The following is a 27,198-nucleotide window of genomic DNA, read 5'->3' as shown; positions in this document are numbered from 1 at the left end:
ATCGTTGTAACCGACTTGAGTGGGCAAATGCTCACATTCGCTGGTGTTTGGCACATTGGAGAGGTGTTCTCTTCACGGATGATGCAAAGGAGATGTGTTGCACTGCATGAGGCAAATGGTGGTCACACCAGATACTGACTGGTATCCCCCCCCATGAAACAAAACTGCACCTTTCAGAGTGGCCTTTTATTGTGGACAGTCTAAGGCACACCTGTGCACTAATCATGGTGTCTAATCAGCATCTTGGTATGGCACACCTGTGAGGTGGGATGGATTATCTCAGCAAAGGAGAAGTGCTCACTATCACAGATTTAGACTGGTTTGTGAACAATATTTGACGGAAATGGTGATATTGTGTATGTGGAAAAAGTTTTAGATCTTTGAGTTCATCTCATACAAAATGGGAGCAAAACCAAAAGTGTTGCGTTTATATTTTTGTTGAGTGTATATCAGTTATGTAAGTCAAATAGAAGAAGAAAGTCTGGAAGAGTCAGCCAATCACAATCAACCATTTCATATCCCCCTCATCAGAAATAGACTTTACTTTTATGCCTGCTTAGTGCCCAAGATTAAATTAGGTCAGACTTCAAGATCTGAAGAAGAATGGCTGGAGGACTTGCAGAACCAGCGATCCCAATGGATTGTGAGAGTTGTTCCGCAACTAGACACTCAAAGTTGCTGAGGATTGTGTTGGAGTTGCTAGGGTCTGTACCAGGAGATGTTTCATATCTGAGGACACTCCAAATATCCAGAGTCATAGTGGGTAACTTGATGGAAATTCCCGGCGATACAGGGAGCTAATAAAGCGGGCTGTGGTGGCCCTGAGAATAGACAAGGAAGTGTCTTAGGTCCGTGACCTGGATTTGGTGCCTAAAATAACGATAGCATCATTTGTTAGAGGCAGAGGTGGGACAAAGTCAAGTCACTCTCAAGTCATCAATCAGCAAGTCCCAAGTCAAGTCTCAAGTCAGCTTGCAAACAGTTGACTTGGGACTTGCTGATTCATGACTTGAGAGTGACTTGATGGTGACTTTGTCCCTCCTCTGGTTAGAGGATTCTGTGATCAGGAGACACACTATCTGCGGTCTAGGGACACTCTGTGTGCTTTGGACCACTGTGCAACAGTCCAGTTCTTTTTCTCTTTTGTCCAGGTAAGACACTCCTGACGTTGTCTCTGGTTAAGGAGTGGTTTGACACAAGGAATGTGACACTTGAAGCCCATTTCCTGGAAACGTCTGTGTGATTGCTCTTGATGCACTGACTCCAGCCTTAAGTCCACTCCTTGTGAAGGTTCCTCAAGTTCTTGAGCTGACTTTGCTTGACAATCTTTGCAAGACTCCAGTCATCCCTGTTGCTTCTGTATCGTTCACTAACACATTTTTTCCTTCCAGTCATCTCTCCATGAATATTCTTTGACACAGGACTTGGTGAACAGTCAGACCGTTTCAGCAATGATTTTCTGTGGTTTAGCCTCCTTGTGGAGGGTGTTACTGAGTGTCTTCTGGACATCTGTCAAGTCAGCAATAGTGACTTGAAATTCTATATTCTAATATTGTGAGATACACATTTTCTAATTTTTGGCACTGTGGGCTGTAATTATTTTTTTTTTTTTAGTTGTTTATATGTAATGAACCTGGAATATATAATTTTTTTTACTTTTTCAAAACATTCAAATTTTTTTTAGATGTCTCATAAAACTTGGCAAGGAAGTTGTATTTCAAATTATTTGACACCAAAAATAAGTTGGTATGATCAGTGGTTCCTGGCATATGGCACGATGTCCACTGACGTACCATTAAGATGGACAGATCACCAAAATGTATCCTGCACTGCACAGATTTTTTTTCTGCTATCCAGGTTGTCTAATATTTTTGTTGTTTTTTGTTTTCTTTTTTACAGATATTACCTCAAACTCATGATAAATTGATATCAGCCAATTGTACTGATTTGCTTTTGTCCATCCACCACACCTCAATGCTTTCAGCAGTCAGTTTACACAAAGGCAAAGCCTTTCCATCAGCAGCTTTGCAGGAGGTCAAAGATCATCCGTTCTTCAGGACCTCTAGGCTCACAGAGGGGTGGCCTTTCCCAGTGACAAGCTCTGACCAATCAGACTGTGGTTCATTTGTTCTCTGCTCTGCTTTCCCAGGACCCCTTGATATTTCTAACATGTTAATGACCTTAACCCTATTGATCATGACCAAACGGCCAAACCTTTATCCACAGGGAGCACAGCACCACAATATTTGACATCAGATTTTCTAAGGAAAACATGATCACAACACATCATTTTTTTTTACAACAGCAGTCAAAAAAAGTGTTATTTTACATTTTATTTAGTTATATTTTATATATGTGCAGTGTTAATTTTGAAAGCTTATATATTTCATCACATACCATCAAATGTAACACTGTATATGAGCTGAAGCTGCACTGTAGATACTGCATCTTGTTCCCATCGTTTTTCCACATAAAAAACACTGGAGCTTTTAGAAAAGTAAAAAATAAATAAATAAAGTCATACTGTTTATTAATTTTTATCTTTGTCAGCTTTTAAATGTGGATGATATTAATAACTTGGATGATAAGAGCTTTGCAGAGAATTGCTAAAAAATGATCTAATGGTTGTAATATGGGTCGAGTCAAATTGATTAAAGACACAAAAAACAACTTTAAATGCTTCATAAGATGTTTCTCTTCAAATTAAAATAATCAATGATCTGACAAACTAAACAGCTGAGTGAACAAATTATTGGAGAGTATTACCCTGGTAATGAATTTCAGCCTGGAATAATAACTATGAGGCTTTAGAAGATGATTTAATCAATAGTTAGCTCTAATCAATATATAATTACACTTAGCTATCCTTGTGTGATTAGGTGTTGAAGTGTGAGTTTCAGTCACCCCTTAAAATCACTGCAGGACAGCTCATAGATGTAGCCATGAAAGGACAGAATTATTTTTTGAAGGCCTCATGAAGCAAAAACATTTGAGTTGTACTTGTAGCCGTGGATGTTTTGCTGATGCAGTGGATCTGAGTTCACAGCTGGAGCCTATTGTGTCACAGCTGAATGAGGACTGGGCGAGCCGAGGGTCACTGTCAAAAGACGCGGTCACTGGATCAATATGTGAATTTATTCAGCAGCTAACTTGCAACCCTCAATATCGCTTCAGAATTGTCAAGTTGTTCAGTAAGAACAGATGCCGTTTAATGTGACCTTATTACCAGTGGGTCCTTGTGACCAACATTCACTGCCTTCATTTTTAATGTCCTTTCTCTACAGAGATAATCTCACACTAAGTTACCACAAAGAATATATATACACCGATTTTTCGTATTATAAAGTATTGTAGCGTTAGATCAGATTGAGGAATGTGTGCTCACTAGCACATTGCGATATCCCTGTCGCCACTGTCACTTGGTTTCAAGATGAACATTCTTACTGTGGCACGAGTACCAATCTGACCACCAACCACGGCCACATATAGTGAACCTAGCGTGCATGTTGGAATCAGAAGGCAAATTATGGAACTTGGGGGCAGGTTATGTCCTTGCCGAATACTTAATGCTAATGTTAGTGTGCTTGAGTAGGTGAGAGTGCTGCAGAGATGCAGCCAGGCTGTAATGAGCAGGTGTGCACTTTGATTTCTCTTCTAGTTTATATTTCTTCTTGTGCAGTGCTGCAGGTGTGCGCTTTGATTTCTCTTCTAGTTTATATTTCTTCTTGTGCAGTGCTGCAGGTGTGCGCTTTGATTTCTCTTCTAGTTTACATTTCTTCTTGTGCAGCATTGCAGGTGTGCGCTCTGATTTTTCTTCTAGCTTATATTTCTTCTTGTGCAGCACTGCAGGTGTGCAATTTTATTCATCTTCTTGTTTATATTTCTTCTTGTGCAGCACTGCAGGTGTGCAATTTGATTTCTCTTCTAGTTTATATTTCTTCTTCTGCAGCGCTGCAGGTGTGCACTTTGATTTCTCTTCTTGTTAATATTTCTTCTTGTGCAGCGCTGTAGGTGTGCGCTCTGATTTTTCTTCTAGCTTATATTTCTTCTTGTGCAGCACTGCAGGTGTGCAATTTTATTCATCTTCTTGTTTATATTTCTTCTTGTGCAGCGCTGCAGGTGTGCGCTCAGATTTTTCTTCTAGCTTATATTTCTTCTTCTGCAGCGCTGCAGGTGTGCACTTTGATTTCTCTTCTTGTTAATATTTCTTCTTGTGCAGCGCTGCAGGTGTGCGCTCTGATTTTTCTTCTAGCTTATATTTCTTCTTGTGCAGCGCTGCAGGTGTGCGCTCCGATTTTTCTTCTAGCTTATATTTCTTCTTGTGCAGCACTGCAGGTGTGCACTTTGATTTCTCTTCTAGTATATATTTCTTCTTGTACAGCGCTGCAGGTGTGCACTTTGATTTCTCTTCTTGTTTATATTTCTTCTTGTGCAGCACTGCAGATGTGCACTTTGATTTCTCTTCTAGTATATATTTCTTCCTGTGACGACAGAGCTGCAGCCGGCGTTTGTGCACATGTGTGCGAACCATCCGTGAGTGGACGTGGAGATGTCCTCTGTGAGGAGTTATACTGGATGTGGACATGTCCTGTCGCTGGCAGTGTGTCTGTGAGCAGGACTTAATGAACTTTATTTAACACAGTCTGAGAGAACTTGAGGAGGTGAGCGCGAGGAGCTGCAGCCAGGCTGTAATGAGCATTTTTTTTCTTGTAATTGTTCACATGTGCTCTTTGAGTGGTATAGTTTTACTGCATTGTGTACATGGTATAAAAAGTTTGACAACAATCCTGTGTGATTCATAGCACAACAATGGAGCACAACAGGAATCATGAATTGGCATTGGGTAGCTTTATATTGTATGGGTGTGGCATCCAGTCACATTATGTACCGTTAAGTTGCCTCAACTTGCGAGAAAACTACTTCCTTTCTGCGTCCAGTGCTCGACACTGAAAAAATTAAACATGTTTAAATGTTTAAACAATTTTTTGTGTGTTTCACATCGCCCTTTGCGTCCCTCATGTATTGTGCCCGCGTTAGCCTGCATCAACCTGGCATCGTCATGATGCCACATGACGCAACTTGAAGCAGGTCTGGTGTGAAAGGGGCTTAAAGACTGGAACCCTAACAGTCAGACACCCAGTAGAGGTGGGCGGATTGATCCTAATATTGATAATATCGATACCAACGCCGGTATTGATATTGAACGATCCTCGTGTAAAAAGATCGATACTCAAGCTTTTTTTTCTCTCCCACACGCACTGACTGCTGCGCACGCAGATTCATCAAAGTCTACTCTTTGTCTGTAAGAGCAGCGCTGCCCTGTGTAACACAACACGGAGCAGCGCACCCTTGTATTGTGGTTTGTCAGCCCTCTACCTCAGGAGATTTTGTTTTAAGTTGTGTTGAGTGATATTTTTTAAACAAAAATGTTGATTGTGATAATAAAGTATTTTGTTATCACGTACAATGTTTGGCGAAATTCTATCCTAGGTCTTTTGGATCCTTTGCATCTATGAAGCTTAAATATGAAAAAGTATTGGTATCGGTATCCATATCGGCGATACTGGGCCTGTATTTACTTGGTATCAGATCAATACCAAAATTCATGATATTGCCCACCTCTACTGTCCAGTTAGATCAGTGCTATTAACAACTCTGATGCGGAAATTCGGCAAACTTTCATGGGCTTTTTTATCCTCAAATATCAAAGACAGATTTTTTTCAAATATTTACTTCCCCACCCCCACCCCAAGGCCCCACCCCCAAAAATCCTCCTAATGAAAATATATATAATGGGGATGTGTTGGGACGTCATCGGTTTTCACTGTCCACTGACCTCATGATGCCATTGGGCCTGTGCAGTGTGCGCATGCGCGCGCGGGGCGGGGCCTGTGTCCGCGCGCTGGATCCGCCGCTGCTTCAGAAGTGATTGTGCGGGGCATCGGAGAGCACGCGCGCAAGAGCAGCGGCGCTCCGGTCAAATAAAAAGAAACAACAACAAAAATGACGCACGAATCTGGATAAGCTGCGGAGTTTAAGATGAAACTCGCCCGGCTCTGGCTGCTTTCTGTTTTATTTCTTCTTTTCTCAAGTAAGTGGTTTTTGTTTGTTTTGTGTGTGTGTGTGTGTGTGTGTGTGTTTATCAGTGTGCTCTGGTCATGATGTGTAAATGAGCTGCAACTACGTGCTGCTTCTCATGTGGTCAAAGAGCTTCTTGTTAAAGGCTATAAAATAATAAGTAAATAAATTTTCACTGTTATTTTTTTGTCACTGTAACACTGCATGTCTGGTATTTTTCATATTATGAGTGTTATTTCAGGAAAAAAAAAAAACTCTACAGACATGTTTCTGACTAATATAATTGCTGTTTTTTCCCTCACAACTTTTCTAATGCAGGAGCATTTCTATCACCTTCAAACCAGATTGTGTATCACTGTTTATGTCATTTTCCTGTGGTTTTCAATTCAGTGTTGTGTTGTTGTATCTTATGATAAGCTGGTTGTGTGTCTGCAGGTATTTTATGTCATTTTTCCTGTAATTTTTAATTCAGTGTTGTGTCTTATGATGAGCTGGTTGTGTGTCTGCAGGTATTTTATGTCATTTTTCCTGTAATTTTTAATTCAGTGTTGTGTCTTATGATGAGCTGGTTGTGTGTCTGCAGGTATTTTATGTCATTTTTCCTGTAATTTTTAATTCAGTGTTGTGTCTTATGATGAGCTGGTTGTGTGTCTGCAGGTGTTTTATGTCATTTTTCCTGTAATTTTTAATTCAGTGTTGTGTCTTATGATGAGCTGGTTGTGTGTCTGTAGGTGTTTTATGTCATTTTTCCTGTAATTTTTAATTCAGTGTTTTGTCTTATGATGAGCTGGTTGTGTGTCTGCAGGTATTTTATGTCATTTTTCCTGTAATTTTTAATTCAGTGTTTTGTCTTATGATGAGCTGGTTGTGTGTCTGCAGGTATTTTATGTCATTTTTCCTGTAATTTTTAATTCAGTGTTTTGTCTTATGAAGAGCTGGTTGTGTGTCTGTAGGTGTTTTATGTCATTTTTCCTGTAATTTGTAATTCAGTGTTTTGTCTTATGATGAGCTGGTTGTGTGTCTGTAGGTGTTTTATGTCATGTTATTGTGATTTTTAATTCAGTGTTTTGTCTTATGATGAGCTGGTGGTGTGTCTGCAGGTCTTTTATGTCATTTTCCTGTGATTTTTAATTCAGTGTTGTATCTTATGATGAGCTGGTTGTGTGTCTGCAGGTCTTTTATGTCATTTTTCCTGTAATTTTTAATTCAGTGTTTTGTCTTATGAAGAGCTGGTTGTGTGTCTGTAGGTGTTTTATGTCATTTTTCCTGTAATTTTTAATTCAGTGTTTTGTCTTATGAAGAGCTGGTTGTGTGTCTGTAGGTGTTTTATGTCATTTTTCCTGTGATTTTTAATTCAGTGTTTTGTCTTATGAAGAGCTGGTTGTGTGTCTGTAGGTGTTTTATGTCATTTTTCCTGTGATTTTTAATTCAGTGTTTTGTCTTATGAAGAGCTGGTTGTGTGTCTGCAGGTGTTTTATGTCATTTTTCCTGTGATTTTTAATTCAGTGTTTTGTCTTATGATGAGCTGATTGTGTGTCTGCAGGTGTTTTATGTCATTTTTCCTGTAATTTTTAATTCAGTGTTTTGTCTTATGAAGAGCTGGTTGTGTGTCTGCAGGTGTTTTATGTCATTTTTCCTGTAATTTTTAATTCAGTGTTTTGTCTTATGAAGAGCTGGTTGTGTGTCTGCAGGTGTTTTATGTCATGTTATTGTGATTTTTAATTCAGTGTTTTGTCTTATGATGAGCTGGTTGTGTGTCTGTAGGTGTTTTATGTCATGTTATTGTGATTTTTAATTCAGTATTTTGTCTTATGATGAGCTGGTTGTGTGTCTGCAGGTATTTTATGTCATTTTTCCTGTAATTTTTAATTCAGTGTTTTGTCTTATGATAAGCTGATTGTGTGTCTGCAGGTGTTTTATGTCATGTTATTGTGATTTTTAATTCAGTGTTTTGTCTTATGATGAGCTGATCGTGTGTCTGTAGGTGTTGTATGTCATGTTATTGTGATTTTTAATTCAGTATTTTGTCTTATGATGAGCTGGTTGTGTGTCTGCAGGTGTTTTATGTCATTTTTCCTGTAATTTTTAATTCAGTGTTTTGTCTTATGATGAGCTGATTGTGTGTCTGTAGGTGTTTTATGTCATGTTATTGTGATTTTTAATTCAGTGTTTTGTCTTATGATAAGCTGGTTGTGTGTCTGCAGGTATTTTATGTCATTTTTCCTGTAATTTTTAATTCAGTGTTTTGTCTTATGATGAGCTGGTTGTGTGTCTGCAGGTGTTTTATGTCATGTTATTGTGATTTTTAATTCAGGGTTGTGTCTTATGATGAGCTGGTTGTGTGTCTGTAGGTGTTTTATGTCATGTTATTGTGATTTTTAATTCAGGGTTGTGTCTTATGATGAGCTGGTTGTGTGTCTGCAGGTCTTTTATGTCATTTTCCTGTGCTTTTTAATTCAGTGTTTTGTCTTATGATGAGCTGATTGTGTGTCTGCAGGTCTTTTATGTCATTTTCCTGTGCTTTTTAATTCAGTGTTTTGTCTTATGATGAGCTGATTGTGTGTCTGCAGGTGTTTGTTGCTTTAGTGAGTTGTCCTTCATCACGGAACCAAGTGATGTTACTGTTCTACCAAAGGCTCCTGCTGTGCTGGACTGTCAGGCTCACGGCCAGCCTCCAGTCACCATCAGTTGGGTAAAGAATGGCCTTCAGCTGGCAGAGAGCGATCACGTCCAGTTTCTGCCTAACGGCTCCTTGTACATACCAAAGATCAAGCATGACAAGGAGGATTCAGATGAAGGATTCTACCAGTGCCTCTCCCAAAACAAATATGGAGCTATCCTCAGCCAAAGATCACGTCTGACTATCGCAAGTAAGTAGAGGGTTTGCAATCCTTGTGGGTTTACTTGGATTATTCCAGTTTGTTTGCTGTTGTTGCCACAAGGTGAAGTTGGTTAAATGTAGAGTTGAGGTGTCTGCTTTCCTGAAGTCAGTATGCAGGTCACAAGCTAACAGGTTCACAGGTTATTAACCTGGAGATGAAAAGCAGATGTTCTCCTGGCCTTTTTTGTTTTCTTGAGCAATTGAGGTTTCCATGTTTTTGGAAGTTGCTCAGACTGAGCAATGCTTCTTCTTAACACTTGCATCGTTACTAAAAGCTGAAAATACTCAAACACGCAGTAAGTAGTCTTTTGCATGCAAAAAGTGCTTCGGAAAACACTCTGGTCGCATGTTGGTGGGGTTGCATTGTCATTGCAGATGAAAACTCTGTGTAACTGCTGAATGGTCTGCTACACATAGGAATCTCTGAAAGGCCATTTGCCTGGTTGCCTTTGTTTGGAGTGGCCCCAACTGCCCTCAGAAGAAAAGGCGAGGACATTTGTTTGTCCACGTATCAGCACTCAGGACAGCTGTGTCTATTCAATGGGCCCGGTCTACCGTGGACACTTTTCACAAATCCTTAGATAGTGTATCCCATGGACGGTGTCATGGAAACCATTTCCCTTAAATACACAGATGTTGATAGAATTATTTTGCCCAGATTACACTAACACATAAAAATGCAAAATTACAATGAACTATGTACAACTATCACCCAGGTCCAGATTTGTAAATATGTAATATTATTTAGAAAAATAATCACATTGGCAAGAATTTCCAACTCTAATGATCCTGTTGTGGATGTCAATTTTTATTAAAAATGGCAACTTAAATTTGCTGTCACAGTGTCCATGATGAAATCCTTTCAAACTTCAAGTTGACATTGGTGTCCAGCCTTTCAGGGTTAAAGGTGTTGGTCAGCTGCAGGCTGAAGGTGGAGGATGGGTCTCTTCTGTGCTCCCCTTCTGTCCAGAGCTGCCAGGGGTCAGAGGTCAGCAGGGAAAGACTTTGTGATGTCATGGGCCTGCAGGCCTTCTGTCCCATCCCATGATTCCTTTCACCAGATCAGCCGCTCTTATTGCCCTGTCAATGAATGAATGAATGAATGAAAACTGTTTATTTCGAACATTTGATACAACAACAATTACAAGATAGATCAGTAAAGACAACAACAAAAAAGTTCCTACTGTGTACCCAACATGTCCGAAAAGGGGTAGGGTGAAGCATCAGCTTATTTATCCCTACCCCTTCTTCCCCACAACCAGTAATACCCTTTGCCACATATACACATAGATTCCTACACACCTAAACCGATATCAATATATATATATATACATATACATACACATACACATATATATATACATACACACATCAACATACATACACATATACATACACATATATACACATATACATATATACACATATATATACACAAACATAAATATACACCTACACATACCTACTTACATACAAAATACTATATATTTACAAGCCGAAGCAAAAAACAAAAACACCCTAACCCTCATTACCCTTCCTCCTCCCTATACCCAGAAAAAAACATATTTTTGTACCGCTGTTTGAACTGGGTCATGCTTGGACATTGCTTGAGCCCCACTCCCAATCTGTTCCACATCCTCACCCCACAGACAGAAAGGTCAAGCTGAGACCTTTTGTTAAACATAGTTTATCATATGAATGAGCTGCGGTGATATTTCACAAAAAGCAGTGTTGCTACTTCTAAAGCATGTTTTCATCTTCTTTTCGTTTTTTGTTTTTAGAACCATTATGCACTTTTTTCCAAAATAAAAAACAGTAATATTGACCCAAGAAATGGTATGTATCAAAAAATTATACGTACGGCATTATAGGGGTTAATATGTTGCCTCTTTGACTTGCAAAAATGACTTTCACCTGCTCCCATGGTCACCATTCAGGAAAAGACAATTTTGAGATCTTTCCTGTGAAACTGTCCTCTATATATCATACAGGATATGAACAGAATTGCAAAGTGTTCTTTGTTTTGTTTTGTTTTTCTCCCCAAAAGCAAACTGGCTTCTATTTGACACCCAGTTTTGTCTCACATTGTGCGGATGGGGTTGTAATGAACTCTGACCTCTTTGGAAGAACCTTTGCACTCTTCGATCTGAGCATTGATTTATTCTGTATAACAGAGGCGACCATATTAGCAGACCATACCGCATTGGCCACTCCCACCATTAACATCAGCGATCCATCCGAATTTCAGTCGATTTGTTATCCCTCACTAAACCGAGCTTCATATTAACTATCATTTTTCCCTCCCAGGCTCAGCACTCATAAATATGACAATGTTAAGTTATAGTGTTAATTTCAAATGATTAATAATTTGCCAAATTATTAAATGTATTTTAGGATACTGTGTTATCATTGTCTTACCCTTGTCATAGTTTCAGGAATAATTCAAAAACAGGCCATTCAGGACCATCATTTTTGGGCCTGCTTTAATATAATGCATTAATGTACTTAATATAAGACTGGCTACCAGTTTATGTAATATTGTTGCAGTTAAGTCTTAAAATTAAGGTTTTGTTTTTTGTTTTTTTTTTTGAATCCTAAAGCAAAGGGCTTGAATGCAGCAAACAGGACATTGATTTTCTTTAACATCTTATTGATTTTCTTAATGTGACTGAGGGAGAAGCAAGAGAGTGATCACATTAATGAAAGAAGGTCATCAGTCATATGGTGTTCTTTAGATGACTGTAGATTAGGGTGTCCAATTTGTAATTATTGTTCAAAAAGATTTCCATTGCTTCTGAACAGAATCATTTTTAAGTGTCCTCATGTTGAATCAGTTTGACTTTTGTGTAAAGTCTAAGTAGTTTTTTTGTTTATTTGTTTTTTTTATAACGTTATATACAGTGCATCCAGAAAGGATTCACAGCACTTCACTTTTTTCACTTTTTATTATGTTACAGCCTTATTCCAAAATGGATTCTATAAAAAAGAATCCCTCAAAGTTCTACACACAATACCCCATAATGACGATGTGGAAAAAAGGTTTTGCTTTTTTTGTAGATGTTTGCAGACTTAATAAAAAATAAATAAATAAATAAATGAATAAAAAAAACTAAGAAATCACCTGTACGTAAGTATTCACAGCCTTTGCCATGAAGCTCAAAATTGAGCTCAGGTGCATCATGTTACCACTGATCATCCTTGAGATGTTTCTACAGCTTAACTGAAGTACACCTGTGCTAAATTCAGTTGATTGGCCATGATTTGGAAAGGCACACACCTGTTTACATATGAGGTCCCACAGTTGACTGTGCATGTCAGAGCACAAACCAAGCATGAAGTCAAAGGAATTGACTGTAGACCTCTGAGACAGGATTGCCTCAAGGCACAAATCTGGGGAAGGGTACAGAAACATTTCTGCTGCTTTGAAGGTCCCAATGAGCACAGTGGCCTCCGTCATCTGTAAATGGAAGAGGTTTGTGTGCACCAGAACTCTTCCTAGAGCTAGCCGCCCGTCTAAACTGAGCCATCGGGGGAGAAGGGCCTTAGTCAGGAAGGTGACCATGAACCCGATGTTCACTCTGTCAGAGCTCCAGCATTCCTCTGTGGAGAGAGGAGAACCTACCAGAAGGACAACCATCTCTGCAGCAATCCACCAATCAGGTCTGTGTGGTAGAGTGACCAGACGGAAGTCACTCCTGAGTAAGAAGGTACATGACAGCCCACTTGGAGTTTGCCAAAAGGCACCTGACGGACTCTCAGACCATGAGAAACAAAATTCTCTGATCAGATGAGGCAAAAACTGAACTCTTTGGCTTGAATGCCAGGCATCATGTTTGGAGGAAACCAGGCACCATCCCTACAGTGAAGCATGGTGGTGGCAGCATCATGCTGTGGGGATGTTTTTCAGTGGCAGGAACTAGAAGACTAGTCAGGATTGAGGGAAAGATGAATGCTGAGGTCAAGAGCGCTCTGCAGTCATTTTCCTGCAGGTTTCTGCAGGAAAATGACCCTAAGCACACAGCCAAGATATCAAAGGATTGACTTTAGGACAACTCTGTGAAGGTCCTTGAGTGACCCAGCCAGAGCCCAGACCTGAATTTGATTGAACATCTCTGGAGAGATCTGAAAATGTCTGCACCGACGTTCCTCATCCAACCTGATTGAACTTGAGAGGTGCTGCAAAGAGGAATGGACAAAACTGCTCAAACATAGACGCACCAAGCTTGTGGCATCATATTAAAGAAGACTTGAGGCTGTAATTGCTGCCAAAAGTGCATCAACAAAGTATTGAGCAAAGGGTGTGAATACTTATGTACATGTGATTTCTTAGTTTATTTTTATAAATTTGCAAAAAAAAAAAAAAAAAAAATCTTATCATGTAATTTTTTCATGTTGTCATAAATGACACCAGTTTGACACCAGTAGAATTTTGAGGAAAAAAAATTACTTAGTCCACTTTTGGAATAAGGTTGTAACATAAAATGTGGAAAAAGTGAAGCGCTGTGAATACTTTCCGGATGCACTGAATATGGTGAAACGGGAAAAATATTACACAGTGAATCACATGGAACTTTTGCAAAATTAGAGTTAGATTTTCATGTATTAGTGGTTAATGTGCAGTATAATTGATTTAATTTTTTTTTTTTTAATCTGTAAATGGACTGCATTTATATAGCGCTTTTCCATCTGCATCAGACGCTCAAAGCGCTTTACAATTATGCCTCACATTCACCGTGATGTCAGGGTGCTGCCATACATGGCGCTCACTACACACCGGGAGCAATAGGGGATTAAAGACCTTGCCCAAGGGTCCTTAGTGATTTTCCAGTCAGGCTGGGATATGAACCGAGGATCTTCTGGTCTCAAGCCCAACACCTTAACCACTAGACCATCACCTCCCCCGATCTATAAATCTGTAGTACTGCATCATTCATTGTTATTCTTCATCTTTTCCATTGATTGGGTCATCTGGTCACTATGGGTCATGATAGCTCATCTGCACAAAAGCAAGATCATAGTGTCTTAAAAAGATTAATTCTTTGCATAGAAACAGGTAACATCCATCAAATTCAAACCTTTTCATGCATGAGTCATAAAGTTTTGCCTAAATTATGAAGAAACACTGCATTTATAAAGTGAAGTACAAATACTGCAAAGTTAATCTGTTACTTTGTTCACAACTTTACATTACTGACTGAAGTGATGTAGATCTGGTTCACTTATTCATTGAAATTTTTTGGCCTGCATGTACGACAACTAGCCAGTGACCTAAGGTGCAGACTGGATGTCTTTGGTACGAGGTTCTCCAGAGGATCCCTGAGTACCACTGGAATGACTGTGTGTGAAGTGAGCTGTTCCTTGGAGAGACTCAGATGGCACATACTACTTGCATTATGAGAGAATGTCAGCCATCATATTATTTAGAAGAACAAGAGAATGTCCATATTTCACTTAGTTGCAACAGATAAATGGCCGATTTTGGCCACATCTTAGTCATATCTGATCCTTGTGAGTACTGGGTCAGATCATACAGGTTGCTTCCAAATGTGAATGTGAACCATCAAGATGAAAGAACCAAATCTGGCAAAAAAAAATAATCATTTCAGCTCACTATAATGTGAATACTCTCTCATAATATGTTGCTATTAAAACAAACACTGATTACTTTCTTACCAGGTCGATAAGATATGTTTTCTTCATGAAAGGCATTGAGAATTTTTATAATTTGTTGATGCAGATATCTCAGAGTTTGTGGTACATCCTGTGCCTGTAGTGGTGACTGAGGGCTCAGTGGCACGATTCTCATGTGTGGTCACCTCCAACCCCCCAGCTACCATCACCTGGGAGTTAAACCAAAGCACATTACCACTTAAGGCGGACAGGTATGGGACCTATTATAGGGTTTGCCATACCGTAAATTCACCAATAACATGTACATTTACTAACACTTTCATGCTCCTGATACTCCCTCCAGTTTGACCCTAATGTTGCCTTTGTCTTTTCATAGAATTACAGTTTTGCCCAATGGAGTTCTTCAGATCCACAGTGTACAACTGGAAGATGCTGGACAGTACAGATGTGTTGCAACCAACATCGGCAGCTGTTTGAAAAGTAAAGAGGCCATGCTGACAGTCAACCAAGGTACAAAGACTTCATCATTACTAAACATTACATACTGTCAAAAATTCCTTGTTTATTAAAATGGCTTTTTTGTTATAGTTGCAGGCGCTAAACCCAATCAGAGGCCTAGAATCATTGCTGGACCTCAGAACTTCACAGCTTCTCTGCATCAGACAGTGGTTCTGGAGTGTATGGCGACTGGTAACCCCTGGCCAATCATCTCCTGGAGTCGTGCTGACAGTAAACCCATTGACGTGTACAATGCCAGAGTGCTGGGCAATGGGAACCTGGTTATTACTGATGTCAAATCTCAGCACAGCGGGGTCTACCTCTGCAGGGCCACAACTCCAGGAACTCGCAACTACACGATAGCTGCTGCTAACCTCACAGTTCTGGGTAAACTCTCAGTTAGTGATGCCACAAGGCCCTCAGTCCATGTGGCGCTTTCAAATATGTGACGATTCATAGTTGTCATTCATGAGTTTGATGCCACTAATTATGCACAGAAGCATCTTCAAAAGCGTAGTTTTTAGACTGGGCTCGCGAAATGTGAACAAGAAGCGTAATATTGTTTATGGCGCCGAAGAGGTGTGTGAGACTGCAGCTTTCGCTTCAATGCTTGATCTGAGAAATATGTTTTCATATTTCAAAAATGTGATGTGATAGGCAAAAACTAACACCAGATTTAGATTCAGCTCCCCCAAATTACCCAAAATCCGTTGAAAAATTTCATGGAAGAAAAATCGTGTTGACCAGTGTAATATGGCTGCTTGAGTTTCAGCTAGACGTGCTAGAGTTGGTCACCAGGGGAAGTGATAGTCTGGTGGCTAAGTGTTGGGCTCCAGACCAGAGGATCCTCATTTCAAACCACAGCCAAACCAGACAATCACTAAGGGCCCTTGGGCAAGGTCCTTAATCCCAGAATTTCTCCCAGTGTGTAGTGAGGGCCTTGCATGGCAGCACCCTGATGAGTGTGTGTGTGAAAGAGAAAATGTGGGGCATCATTGTAAAGTGCTTTGAGCTTGTGGTTCAGATGGAAAAGCACTCTATAAATACAGTCCATTTATTGTACATCTCACCTGTACTGGCCTCCCCTCATTGGCTTCCTGTGAGTGTGAGAGCAGTTTTTAATGTTCTCCTGTTGGCTGATAAGGCTCTGCATGGTCAAGCCTTATGTACCACCTTATAGCCTGTGTTCTCAGGATGCAGGTTTACTCTGTGTTCCTAAGGTTGAAATGAAGGCAGGATATTGACATTTTTGTTATTATGCTGTGACCATATGGTAGATTCTCCTCATGGATGTGAGAAATTCAAATCCTGTTGAATCTAATCTTAAAGCATTAACAACAAATTGCATATATACTGAGTGTGTAGACTGTTGGTTTGCTTTTATACTGTTTTTTTATTGTAATATTTTAATTTGCGTAAAACACAAAAGTTTAAAATGTATTAACCTGAAAGTGCTGTAAAATAGTTATTATTCTACTTGTCTGCATTTGCACTTATTGCCTGCATTTCTGTTTCAGTGCCACCGACCATTGTTGAGAGGCCGGAGAGCCAGACACGTCCAAGGGCAGGTACTGCCCGGTTTATATGCCAGGCAGAGGGAGTGCCCCCTCCTCGCATCAGCTGGTTAAAGAATGGCAAAGAGGTTCACTTAAATGGCAGGATTAAAATGTACAACAGGTACCTCAATCAGATACGACTGGGCAACACAAAGGAAACCCGTCTAAATCAGTTTGTGTGGAATGACTTGTGGTTTTCTTGATTGTACTCCTTTCTTTTTTGTTCCCCAGTAAATTGGTCATAACTCAGATCATCCCTGAAGATGACGCCTTCTATCAGTGCATGGCAGAGAACGAACAGGGCTCTGTGCTGTCCTTGGCTCACCTTATTGTTGTTATGTCAGAGGACAGGCCCAGTGCACCACGAAATGTCCATGCTGAGACCATCTCAAGCTCTGCCATCCTACTGGCCTGGGAGAGACCACTGTACAATGCTGACAAAGTCATAGCATACTCAATCCATTATATGAAGGCAGAAGGTGAGACAGCATTTGGATTATTTTTTTTAATTATTTGAGATTAAAATAAAAGTTGTGGACTAGCAGAATTAAGACATCTGAAACATTTACATCAGGATTTAAAAAAATAAATCTGTTGTTGCTGCACCACACAGATGGTGAGAAGTCTCACTCACTTCCTTAAGGTTTTTAAAGAAGACTGCTTTTTGTAACCTAACAAACAGTAAAGATGATGCAACCTTGACATCACACTCTGAAGACGGTCTGCAGCATCTTGTTAGTCGCATCTCTCACACCTGCAACGAGTTCGGACTGACCATCAGTCTGAAGAAGATAAATGTCATGGCGCAGGGCACAGTTGCCCCTCCCCAACATTGACATTGATGGATACAGCCTGGAAGTCGTGGAGCACTTCACATACCTTGGGTCAACCATCTCTAACTCACTCTCCATTGATGCAGAGATGAACAGCAGGATTGCAAAGGCAGCAGTAGTTATGACAAGACTAAGCCACAGAGTCTGGAACAACTCCAGCCTCACTGAGAAGACAAAACTGCGTGTCTACCAGACCTGCGTGCGCCGCACACTCGCCTACGCCAGACATGAGAAAAAGCTCAACACCTACCATCTGAGGTGCCTTAGACGAATTCTGCACATCGGATGGCAGGACAAGGTGCCCAACACAGAAGTCTTAGAATGCACCAACATGAGCAGCATGTTCACCATTCTTGGCAAAAGGCACCTTGGCCACGTCAGGAGAATGGATTCAGGTCGCATTCCTAAAGATCTACTGTACGGTGAGCTGGCAGAGGGTACTCGTTTGTCTGGTCGACCGCGCCTGCGCTTCAAGGATGTCTGCAAGAAGGACATGAAATTGTGCAGCATCAATGTCAACATGTGGGAGCAGTGTGCAGAGGACCGTGCAGCCTGGCGCCTTACTGTCAGAACAGGTGCACAGAGGGCTGAGCAGGAAAGGAACTAAGGTCTTGCTGAGCAACGAGCTAAGAGGAAGGAGCGACAGTGGCAGCCTCAGCAGGCATCACAGTATACATGCAACAAATGCAGCAGAGATTGTCACTCACGCACTGGACTACTAAGTCATTCATGCAGGTGCAGATAGATAGAAACAAAAGACAAAATTTCCTGTATATTTGTATTGTCAACTGTGTTGGTAGCATGGACCAAGCAAAGGGTCACCCCTTTGAGTCTGGTCTACTTGAGGTTTCTTCCTCAAATCATCAGAGGGAGTTTTTCCTTACCACTGTCGCCTGTGTACTTGCTCTAGAGGTCGGTATGGTTAGACCTTACTTGTGGCAGCTTTTTTGTGATATAGATAAAATACATTAAAATTGAATTGAAAATGTGTGAAAAAACAAACAAAAAAGCAAAAACGAACTGGATGCTACACCATCGTCTCCTGCAGACGGATGGATGCCAGGAGGAACTATAACTATTTAATTTGGTTCACTTTTAGGTCTTTGTAGTGAGCACATTTTTTAATGTTTGCTTTAAGAGGACTGGAGGCACTGATGAGAACCATCTTCTTATTATGAATATATACTTGTACATATATGTGTGTGTGTGTGTGTATGGCTGACATACACAATCTGCACACTCTCAAATATTCTGTTAATTTACAGTAAACTGGCAGCTGCAGTTATCAGCTTTATGCTGTTTTTCTACAGTGTACTTACTGTAACATACAACAGGTTATTACAGTACTGTCCCACTGTTAGATTGCAGTACAGCTTTGGATACCAGTCTAATTCTATAAAAAATACAAACAAAAAATTAATGAGATTTCATTGGGCTTCCTCCATTGTGGAAGAAGACACAAATGATATGTTAATATGAAGAGCTTTAAAATAATGATCATGTCTGTTTAGAACTGAATAGACTATACCAGAAGGCTAAAACATTAAGATGGAGCCCAAATGATCTGCACAGCCACAGCACTCCGATATGGGAAAACAACTTTATTAAGCAAGACGTTACGTTTCGGGCGAGGTGATGGTCTAGTGGTTAAGGCGTTGGGCTTGAGTCCAGAAGATCATGGGTTCAAATCCCCGCCTGACTGGAAAATCACTAAGGGCCCTTGGGCAAGGCCTTTAATCCCCTATTGCTCCCGGTGTGTAGTGAGCGCCTTGTATGGCAGCACCCTGACATCGGGGTGAATGTGAGGCATAATTGTAAAGCACTTTGAGCGTCTGATGCAGATGGAAAAGCGCTATATAAATGCAGTACATCATACTCCATGGGGACTCCTGTCTGATCTCATCTGTCAACCTGTCCATCACCACTGCAAACAAGAAAGGACTCAGAGCTGATCCTTGGTGTAATCCCACCTCCACCTTGAATGAGTCTGTCACTCCGACTGTGCATCTCACCGCTGTCACACTATTCTTGTACATGTCCTGCACTACCCTAACATACTTCTCTGCCACTCCAGACTTCCTCATACAATACCACAGCTCTTCTCTTGGAACCCTATCATAAGCTTTCTCCAAGTCGACAAACACACAATGTAACTCTTTCTGGCCTTCTCTGTACTTCTCCAACAATATTCTCAGAGCAAACATTGCATCCGTAGTGCTCTTTCTCGGCATGAAACCATATTGCTGCTCACAGATCACCTGTTTTCTAAGCCTAGCTTCTACTACTCTTTCCCATAACTTCATGCTGTGGCTGATCAGCTTTATGCCTCTGTAGTTACTGCAGCTCTGCACATCACCCTTGTTCTTGAAAATAGGAACCAGTACACTTTGTCTCCACTCCTCAGGCATCCTCTCACTTTCCAAGATTTTATTAAACAATCTGGTTAGAAACTCTACTGCCATCTCTCCTAGACATTTCCATGCCTCCACTGGAATGTCATCTGGACCAACTGCCTTTCCACTCTTCATCCTCTTCATAGCAGCCCTCACTTCTTCTTTACTAATCTCTTGTACTTCCTGATTTACTCTCACCACATCATCCAGCCTTTTCTCTCGCTCATTTTCTTCATTCATCAGCTCTTCAAAATATTCCCTCCACCTTCTCAGCACACACTCCTCACTTGTCAGCACATTACCATGTGCATCCTTTACCACCCTAACCTGCAGCACATCCTTCCCAGCTCTGTCCCTTTGTCTGGCCAATCTGTACAAGTTCTTTTCTCCTTCCTTACTATTCAACTTCTTGTACAGCTCGCAATATGCCTTTTCCTTTGCTTTTGCCACTTCTCTTTTTGCCTTACGCCACATCTCCTCGTACTCCTGTCTACTTTCTTCATCTCTCCGACTATCCCAAAACTTTTTTGCCAACCTTTCTCCTTATGCTTTCCTGGACCTCTTCATTCCACCACCAAGTCTCCTTGTCTTCCTTCCACTGTCCAGATGTCATACCCAGTACTGTCCTAGCTGTCTCCCTCACCTCATCTGCAGTACTTTTCCAGTTGTCCAAAATTGCTTCCCTTCCAACCAGTGCCTCTCTCACCTGCTCACTAAATTTCACACAACAGTCTTCCTCCTTCAGCTTCCACCATCTGATCCTTTCTTGAGCTCTCACTGTCTTCTTCTTCTTCTTTACCTCTAAAGTCATCCTACAAACAACCATCCTATGCTGTCTAACGACACTCTCTCCTGCCACCACCTTACAGTCTCTGATTTCTTTTAGCTTGCATCTCCTATAAAGAATGTAGTCCACCTTGCTCCACTCTTATATGTTACCCTGTGCTCCTCCCTTTTCTTAAAGTAGGTATTCACCACAGCCATTTCCATCCTTTCTGCAAAATCAACTACCATCTGTCCTTCCCCATTCCTATCCTTGATACCATATCTACCCATTACTTCTTCATCACCTCTGTTCCCTTCACCAACATGCCCATTGAAGTCCGCTCCTATCACCACTCTTTCATGCTTCGGCACACTCTCCACCACCTCATCTAACACACTCCAGAAATCTTCTTTCTCCTTCATCTCACAACCTACGTGTGGGGCATATGCACTGATGATATTCATCATCACCCCTTCAATTTCCAACTTCACACTCATCACCCTGTCAGACACTCGCTTAACCTCCAACACACTTTTAACATACTCTTCCTTTAAGATGACCCCAAACACCATTTCTCAGCCTGTTCTCACCATAGTACAACTTGTACCCACCGCTGATGCTCCTGCTCTTGTTTCCTTTCCACTTGGTCTCTTGCACACACAAGAAACCAGGGGGGAGACTGCCCCTCCCTGAGCCTGGTTCTGCTGGAGGTTTCTTCCTGTTAAAAGGGAGTTTTTCCTTCCCACTGTCGCCAAGTGCTTGCTCACAGGGGGTCGTTTTGACCGTTGGGGTTTTTCCGTAATTATTGTATGGCTTTGCCTTACAATATAAAGCGCCTTGGGCGGTTGTGATTTGGCGCTATATAAATAAAATTGATTTGATTTGATTTGAATATGTCTTTTCTCCTCTCCATCATATCAGCCAGCTCTCTCCCTTTACCAGTCATATTACCAACATTCAAAGTCCCCACTCTCATTTCCACCCTTCTCGTTTTCTTCTTCTCCCGCCGTTTGTGGAAATGTTCTCCTCCTCTTCTTCGCCCATGGAAACCACAGCTGCTTACTGTAATTTAACAGTGGGACAGTACTGTATTAAACTGTTGTATGTTACAGTAGGCACACTGTAGAATAACTGTATAAAACTGGGAACTGTAGCTGCCAGTAATTTACTGTAAGTTAACATGGAAATTGCAAGTGTCACTCCATTTAGACGCAGACTGATGATGAGTCTTTAAGCTGCGCCTTCTGATCTGTTGCACATCAGGGCTAAAGAACGAGGAATACCAGGTTGTTATTGGAAACGACACCACCAGTTACATTATCGACGACCTTGAGCCAGCTCGAAACTTCAGCTTTTACATTGTGGCTTATATGCCAATGGGAGCCAGTCGTATGTCAGACCAAGTCAGTCAACACACCCTGGAGGATGGTGAGCAACAACATTCCTTGCAGTAAATCATTCTAGTAGTTAAACTAACGTACATATGAGTGGTCTGTGCACAATGTTTTTATTTGCTTTCTACAGTGAAAGAACAAGACAGTTTTACATTTTTACCAGAACGTGCGAGTGCGTGCGTGTGTGTGTGTGTGTGTGTGTGTGTTGTGGGGGGGGAGAGAAACTGTTATCACATGAGTGTGTTTTGCACATCTTCCTCCAGTACCTCTACGGACTCCACAGCTAAGTCTGACCAGCCGTAGCTCAACGGACATACATGTGAGCTGGCAGCCACTTCCAGCCAAGCTGAGCCGCGGCCGCGTGTCTGCTTACCGGCTGTCTTATCGTACCGCTGTGGATGGCACTGTCACATCTGTGGAGCTACCTCAGAACACCACTGACTACCTCTTACAGGACCTGCAGCCTGGCACCATCTACCTACTCCGTATGGCTGCAGCCACCCGAGTGGGCTGGTGTGAGCCTTCCGCGTGGACATCCCACCGCACACCGAAAACCTCCCGCAGCAAAGGTAACAAGACTGAATAGAAAATGGAGCTAGGAAATTCAACTGACCTCTTTCTTTGTGCACATCAAGGGCCTTCAATGGGATAATCCTAAGTAGAAAATGCCATCTTGCCAATGAGGAATGCAATCACAATGCAGGAAATTAGTCATTGCTGTGCTTTTGCTGTGTCTGCCACTCTGTGTTAGTAGTCTCCTGTGCCACGAGGATCTCTAGAGCTCAGTGCACACTCGCCAGTTCATGTCTAGACTTTGCTCTTGCAGCATTGTGCCACAGTCTTTGTGTTGGTTACCCAGAGACCTTTGCCCTTCGCTGTCAGTGATGTTAGAGCGGCCTCAGTCACGGGTCATAAAGAGAGGGCTTCAGGCATTTTTGTGGAGGAAAGAATAGCCTGTTTTTATGGCCTGATGTGTTGGTGGGGGACTGTTTGTCCACCAAGGCTAGATTTGTCTTCTTTTTTAAGTTGAACTGTGTACATTGGTGATGGGTAACAGCACAACACACTGAGAAGTTGAATGCTTGTTGTTCTCTAGGTTTTGTGTGCTTTGGAAATTATTAATTAAAGCAAAGTTCTGCTAATATGTAGAAAAGGAAATGATCTTATGAGTTAATCTTCACTTCATCCACTGTTTTGTGTACTTGCTATCCCATAGTTTTAAGTTCTTATTCATATTCTATGAGTCTAAGCATGTAAAATCTGTTTTTCTGTCATTTGTACTAAATGTTTTCTCTGCTGCCTTAGTCCCTGCAGCCCCTGTTCTTCAACTGGAGCCTCTCAACTGCACCTCCATTGTGGCACGCTGGCAAGTTTCAGCAGAATCTGTGGTTGTCCAGGGCTACCGCCTGTGTTACCATGAGGAAGGCCAACCAGAGCAGCCCATCATCCAGCTGCAGGCTCAAACTACAGCCTATACGATCGGTGGCCTCGGTGAGTGATCCGCCTTCAGACCACATCATAAGAGAGACGATGACTTTCAAATGTACACAGATATTTGTTTGGTGGTTTTTATGGAGACTTTGACAAGAGGGAGTGACTCAGTTCTTCTTAATCACCCAAACTAAAATAACTGGTATTTAAATTTTTTATTTATAGGAATTTGGATTCACTAGCAGTTGCTGGGATATTTACTGATCAATAACAAACCAGTTTTTCAGATTTTTGTCCTTTGTAAAATTCCATCAGCGTTAATCATTCAATTAAAAACACTGTTTTCAGTGGAATGTTACATATAATATACCAAATGAAGGTTTATTGCATGTGGACTTAGTGAAAGGTCATACTGACTACATCAGTGCATATAGAGTTACTAAGACAAAAGTAGCACTCTTGCTGAGAAAGGTTTCACTTAAGTACAAAGTTCTCTTTCTTAACATTTCTTTCTATATGTTTTGATGCAGTTTAACAGAATTTACTTTCATGTGCATTATTAGAAAGAGTGTAATTTCCATAAATAATATAAATGACGTCAGTTATGTTTTCAGACTTAATACATGTTGAAAATATCAACCTTTGATCGTTATGAACTAAATATTGTGTCCTAATGACAAACTGCTACCTATCAACTGACAACCACTTTATAATTTTTTTGAATTTTACGTAAAATATGTCAATGAAATTTGATTGTCATTTAGTTGTACAGAAAAAAAGGTTTTATTAATTTCTATGTACTGCTAGATTTGTAGGCGTAGTGACTTATTGTACAGCGTGTATGCAGCATTAGCGTTGACATACAGCATGTGTGTACTTTATGGAATGATGACTGCCAGAGAACTTTTATTAGGGGGGGTGTATATGCATTCTTCATGGTAGGCCAACAAACATGCCACAAACTGCACCTGATTCCCAATGTTGTCTCTGTTACCATCTGATTTCATTATGTGCCTTTCTCAAAATACTAATTTTGAGGAGTTTGGGGGCAGTAGACGCTGGACCTTGTGTGCTATGGCCTAATAGGGGTCTCTTTTGTATTGCCCATTTCATTTCATTGAACAGTCACTCAGTAAATTACCATTTTCCCCATCAGTCCTAATCAATATGCGTTGACCCTTCTTTCCTAACCGGCACCTCTCACCAGTCTGCTGCACTATTGTGTGAGTGCAGGCTGCCCGGGTGAAAGTCAGCGTCCAGATGTCCTTCCTACCGCCTTTTCCCATCCTCCAACTTGCATAATTACCTCTGGCTATTGTGTTGTGTTCAAGGCCAGAGTTGCCCTGTGAGATCAGAACCACTACCCCCCTTTATCTGGGCAGGAGAGCACAAATAAAGCCTCTTGGGATTGGCCAGGACCGGACAGAGCCACTGACCTCTAACCGTGAGACAGCAGTGCTGGATTAGGAGCCTACCCCCCACCGTGCCTCAGTGCTGTCCATGTAAATAATCTAATATGATCTAGATGCACAAAAGAGAGGGGAGCCGTGGGGCTACACTGATCAATACTGCTAACATTTATCATTTTGACTGATGTGGGTCATTCAGCAATTTTTTTTTTGTTTTTTTGTTTTGTTTTGTTTTTTTCAAATGCAACTTTGGAGATTTGTGAAAAACACCTTGTAGAAATGCAGCATTCTTCACCTTGGTTCTGTTTTTTTTTTTTTTTCAGACAGCAATCTAAATGTCAGTTCTGTTTAGGGGTTGTTTAAATTTCTCTGTAGCTTCAAGTTGAACACTATAATAACACAAGGGCAGTTGGAAAAAAAAACCCAAGAAAGCAAGGAACAAAAGGGGCCAAACTCCTATCCCACGATTCTGCTCCCAGATTCCTTCTGTTCCATTTTAGCCTGACCCGCTGACCCCAGTCAAACCCCCCCCGGTCCCATGGGCCTTGGATCCCAGCAGCTGAACACTGCCCAGACACAACCCCCAACACAGGCCTGGACACATCGCCTTCACTGGTCAATACTCACAGGCTGACCTTTCACACTGAAGGCATAAAACAAATGTTAACCTCCTAAAAATCTTCTGATTTAGGACTTGGAGGCTTTTATGGTAGCTTTTCAAGTTAAAACATAAAATTCGATTGCATCTTAATGGAAACTCCACAACCTCGGACATCGTCAGTGTTTGAGTTATGCAGAACTTCCTGCAGCCATGTATTTTCTTAAATGACTATAGTTCTTTTATCCTTAAATATACAGCTACAGGCAAACACAGTGAACCTCGTCCACATCATCTGGTCACACTTACAGAATTTGTATTTATTTATTTTATTCTTATTTCACTTTACAACTCAGTGAGATCTATCAGTGTCGACCTTTATACAACACTGCTAAAACTGTCCCTTTCAAAATAAGCCAAATAATCTGAAATTTAGCCAAATTGTCTTGTATTAAGCAAAAAAAAAAAAAAAAAAATCTGCCAGCGGGGTAAGAAAAATTTACTTTGTTAGAATTCTCAAAACTAGCAAAATGTCTTGGCACTAAATAATCAAAATGTGCCTTAAAACTAGACAGAATTCTTATTTAAAAATTAGCCTCTGTCTTAAAATAAGGAAAACAATCTTGTTCCTTTGCTTGGATGATTTGAAAGCCATTGTCTTTCCTTGTCACTGGTTAAATACAGATTGATATTAGCTGGAAAAACTTAAGAAAAAGTGAGATACATTTTACCAAAATATAACATTTTTTCTTACGCAAAAAATGCTTGACAAGATTATTTTTCTATTTAGAGGTTTATCTCTTATTTACTTAACTTTTTAACCCACTGGCTCATTTAAGAGAAGAAAAAAATTCTGATTGTGTTCCGACCCTTAAGTTTTTGTTTTGGACTGAAATGGCTCACAGTTTAATTATTTGCATTCCAGACCCAAGGAGGAAGTATCATGTCAAGCTGGTGGCTTTCGGTCAAGCTGGAGATGGCTATCAGACAGACCAAACAGTCAGCACTCCTGGATGTGTGTGTAAGTGCTCTGCTCTAATCTTTATTGTTCTAACCCCACAAAACGAAGCACAACCTTTGGGCAAAAGTGTGTAAATGTGACTAAATAAGCATTCTGTGTGTAACGTTCAGCCGCTAGAGATCAGCTGGCAGCAGCCCCTCCACCTCCTGATCATGTGACCGTCTTAGCCAGCAATTCATCTGCAGTGTCCCTGCGTTGGAGTCGTCCTGCGTTTGCCTCAATGAAGGCTGTTAGCTATACAGTGCGCTGCACACCAGTCGGCACACATAACGCATCTGCCGTACGCTACCTCCAAACGTAAGCTAACGAACGCAGAATAATCAGAACAAACAGAATACAGATGCTTTTAGTCAGAGCAGTTTTTCTTTTTATTATATGACATATATGATGCAAACGTGCACATTGTTTGCCCACAGCACCAGACAGAGCATAACCGTTCAGAATTTGGACCCAAACACTCGTTACGAGTTTGTGGTGCGCCTCCATGTGGACCAGATGTCAAGTCAATGGAGTTCTGTTCTGCACCATCAGACTCTACCAGCAGGTAAGAAGCTTCATGGCCACGCCCACTTTCTTGGTTCTTTCAAGGGGGTTATGTTTTGTCCATGGTTGTTGGAATTTTAACAGTTAATCAGAAATCAATGAATGATTGACATTAAACTTGTCAAGACGGTTGCGTCTGACCAGAAATCAAACCTCTGAAATTGTA

General features: G+C 40.9%; 1 protein-coding gene across 1 annotated transcript in view; it reads left to right on the top strand.

Annotated features, from left to right (window-relative positions):
* Nucleotides 1–5,999: 5,999 nt before the first annotated feature.
* The window catches only part of LOC117515581 (protogenin B-like), a 40,297-nt gene continuing 19,098 nt past the window's right edge, over nt 6,000–27,198 (top strand). Inside the window, exons 1-13 of the mRNA XM_034176199.1 lie at nt 6,000–6,091; nt 8,649–8,948; nt 14,697–14,841; nt 14,967–15,100; nt 15,179–15,475; nt 16,606–16,765; nt 16,876–17,123; nt 21,900–22,064; nt 22,294–22,599; nt 23,336–23,521; nt 26,394–26,489; nt 26,600–26,786; nt 26,906–27,033. Coding sequence (XP_034032090.1) covers nt 6,040–6,091; nt 8,649–8,948; nt 14,697–14,841; nt 14,967–15,100; nt 15,179–15,475; nt 16,606–16,765; nt 16,876–17,123; nt 21,900–22,064; nt 22,294–22,599; nt 23,336–23,521; nt 26,394–26,489; nt 26,600–26,786; nt 26,906–27,033 — 2,404 coding nt within the window. The 5' untranslated portion in view covers nt 6,000–6,039. The remainder of the gene's footprint in view (nt 6,092–8,648; nt 8,949–14,696; nt 14,842–14,966; nt 15,101–15,178; nt 15,476–16,605; nt 16,766–16,875; nt 17,124–21,899; nt 22,065–22,293; nt 22,600–23,335; nt 23,522–26,393; nt 26,490–26,599; nt 26,787–26,905; nt 27,034–27,198) is intronic.

This window comes from Thalassophryne amazonica, chromosome 8 (genome assembly GCF_902500255.1).
Source record: "Thalassophryne amazonica chromosome 8, fThaAma1.1, whole genome shotgun sequence".
NCBI classification, from domain to species: Eukaryota; Metazoa; Chordata; class Actinopteri; order Batrachoidiformes; family Batrachoididae; genus Thalassophryne; species Thalassophryne amazonica.
The sequence above is the reverse complement of the archived record's forward strand: the minus strand, read 5'-3'. Positions and strand labels throughout refer to the sequence as shown.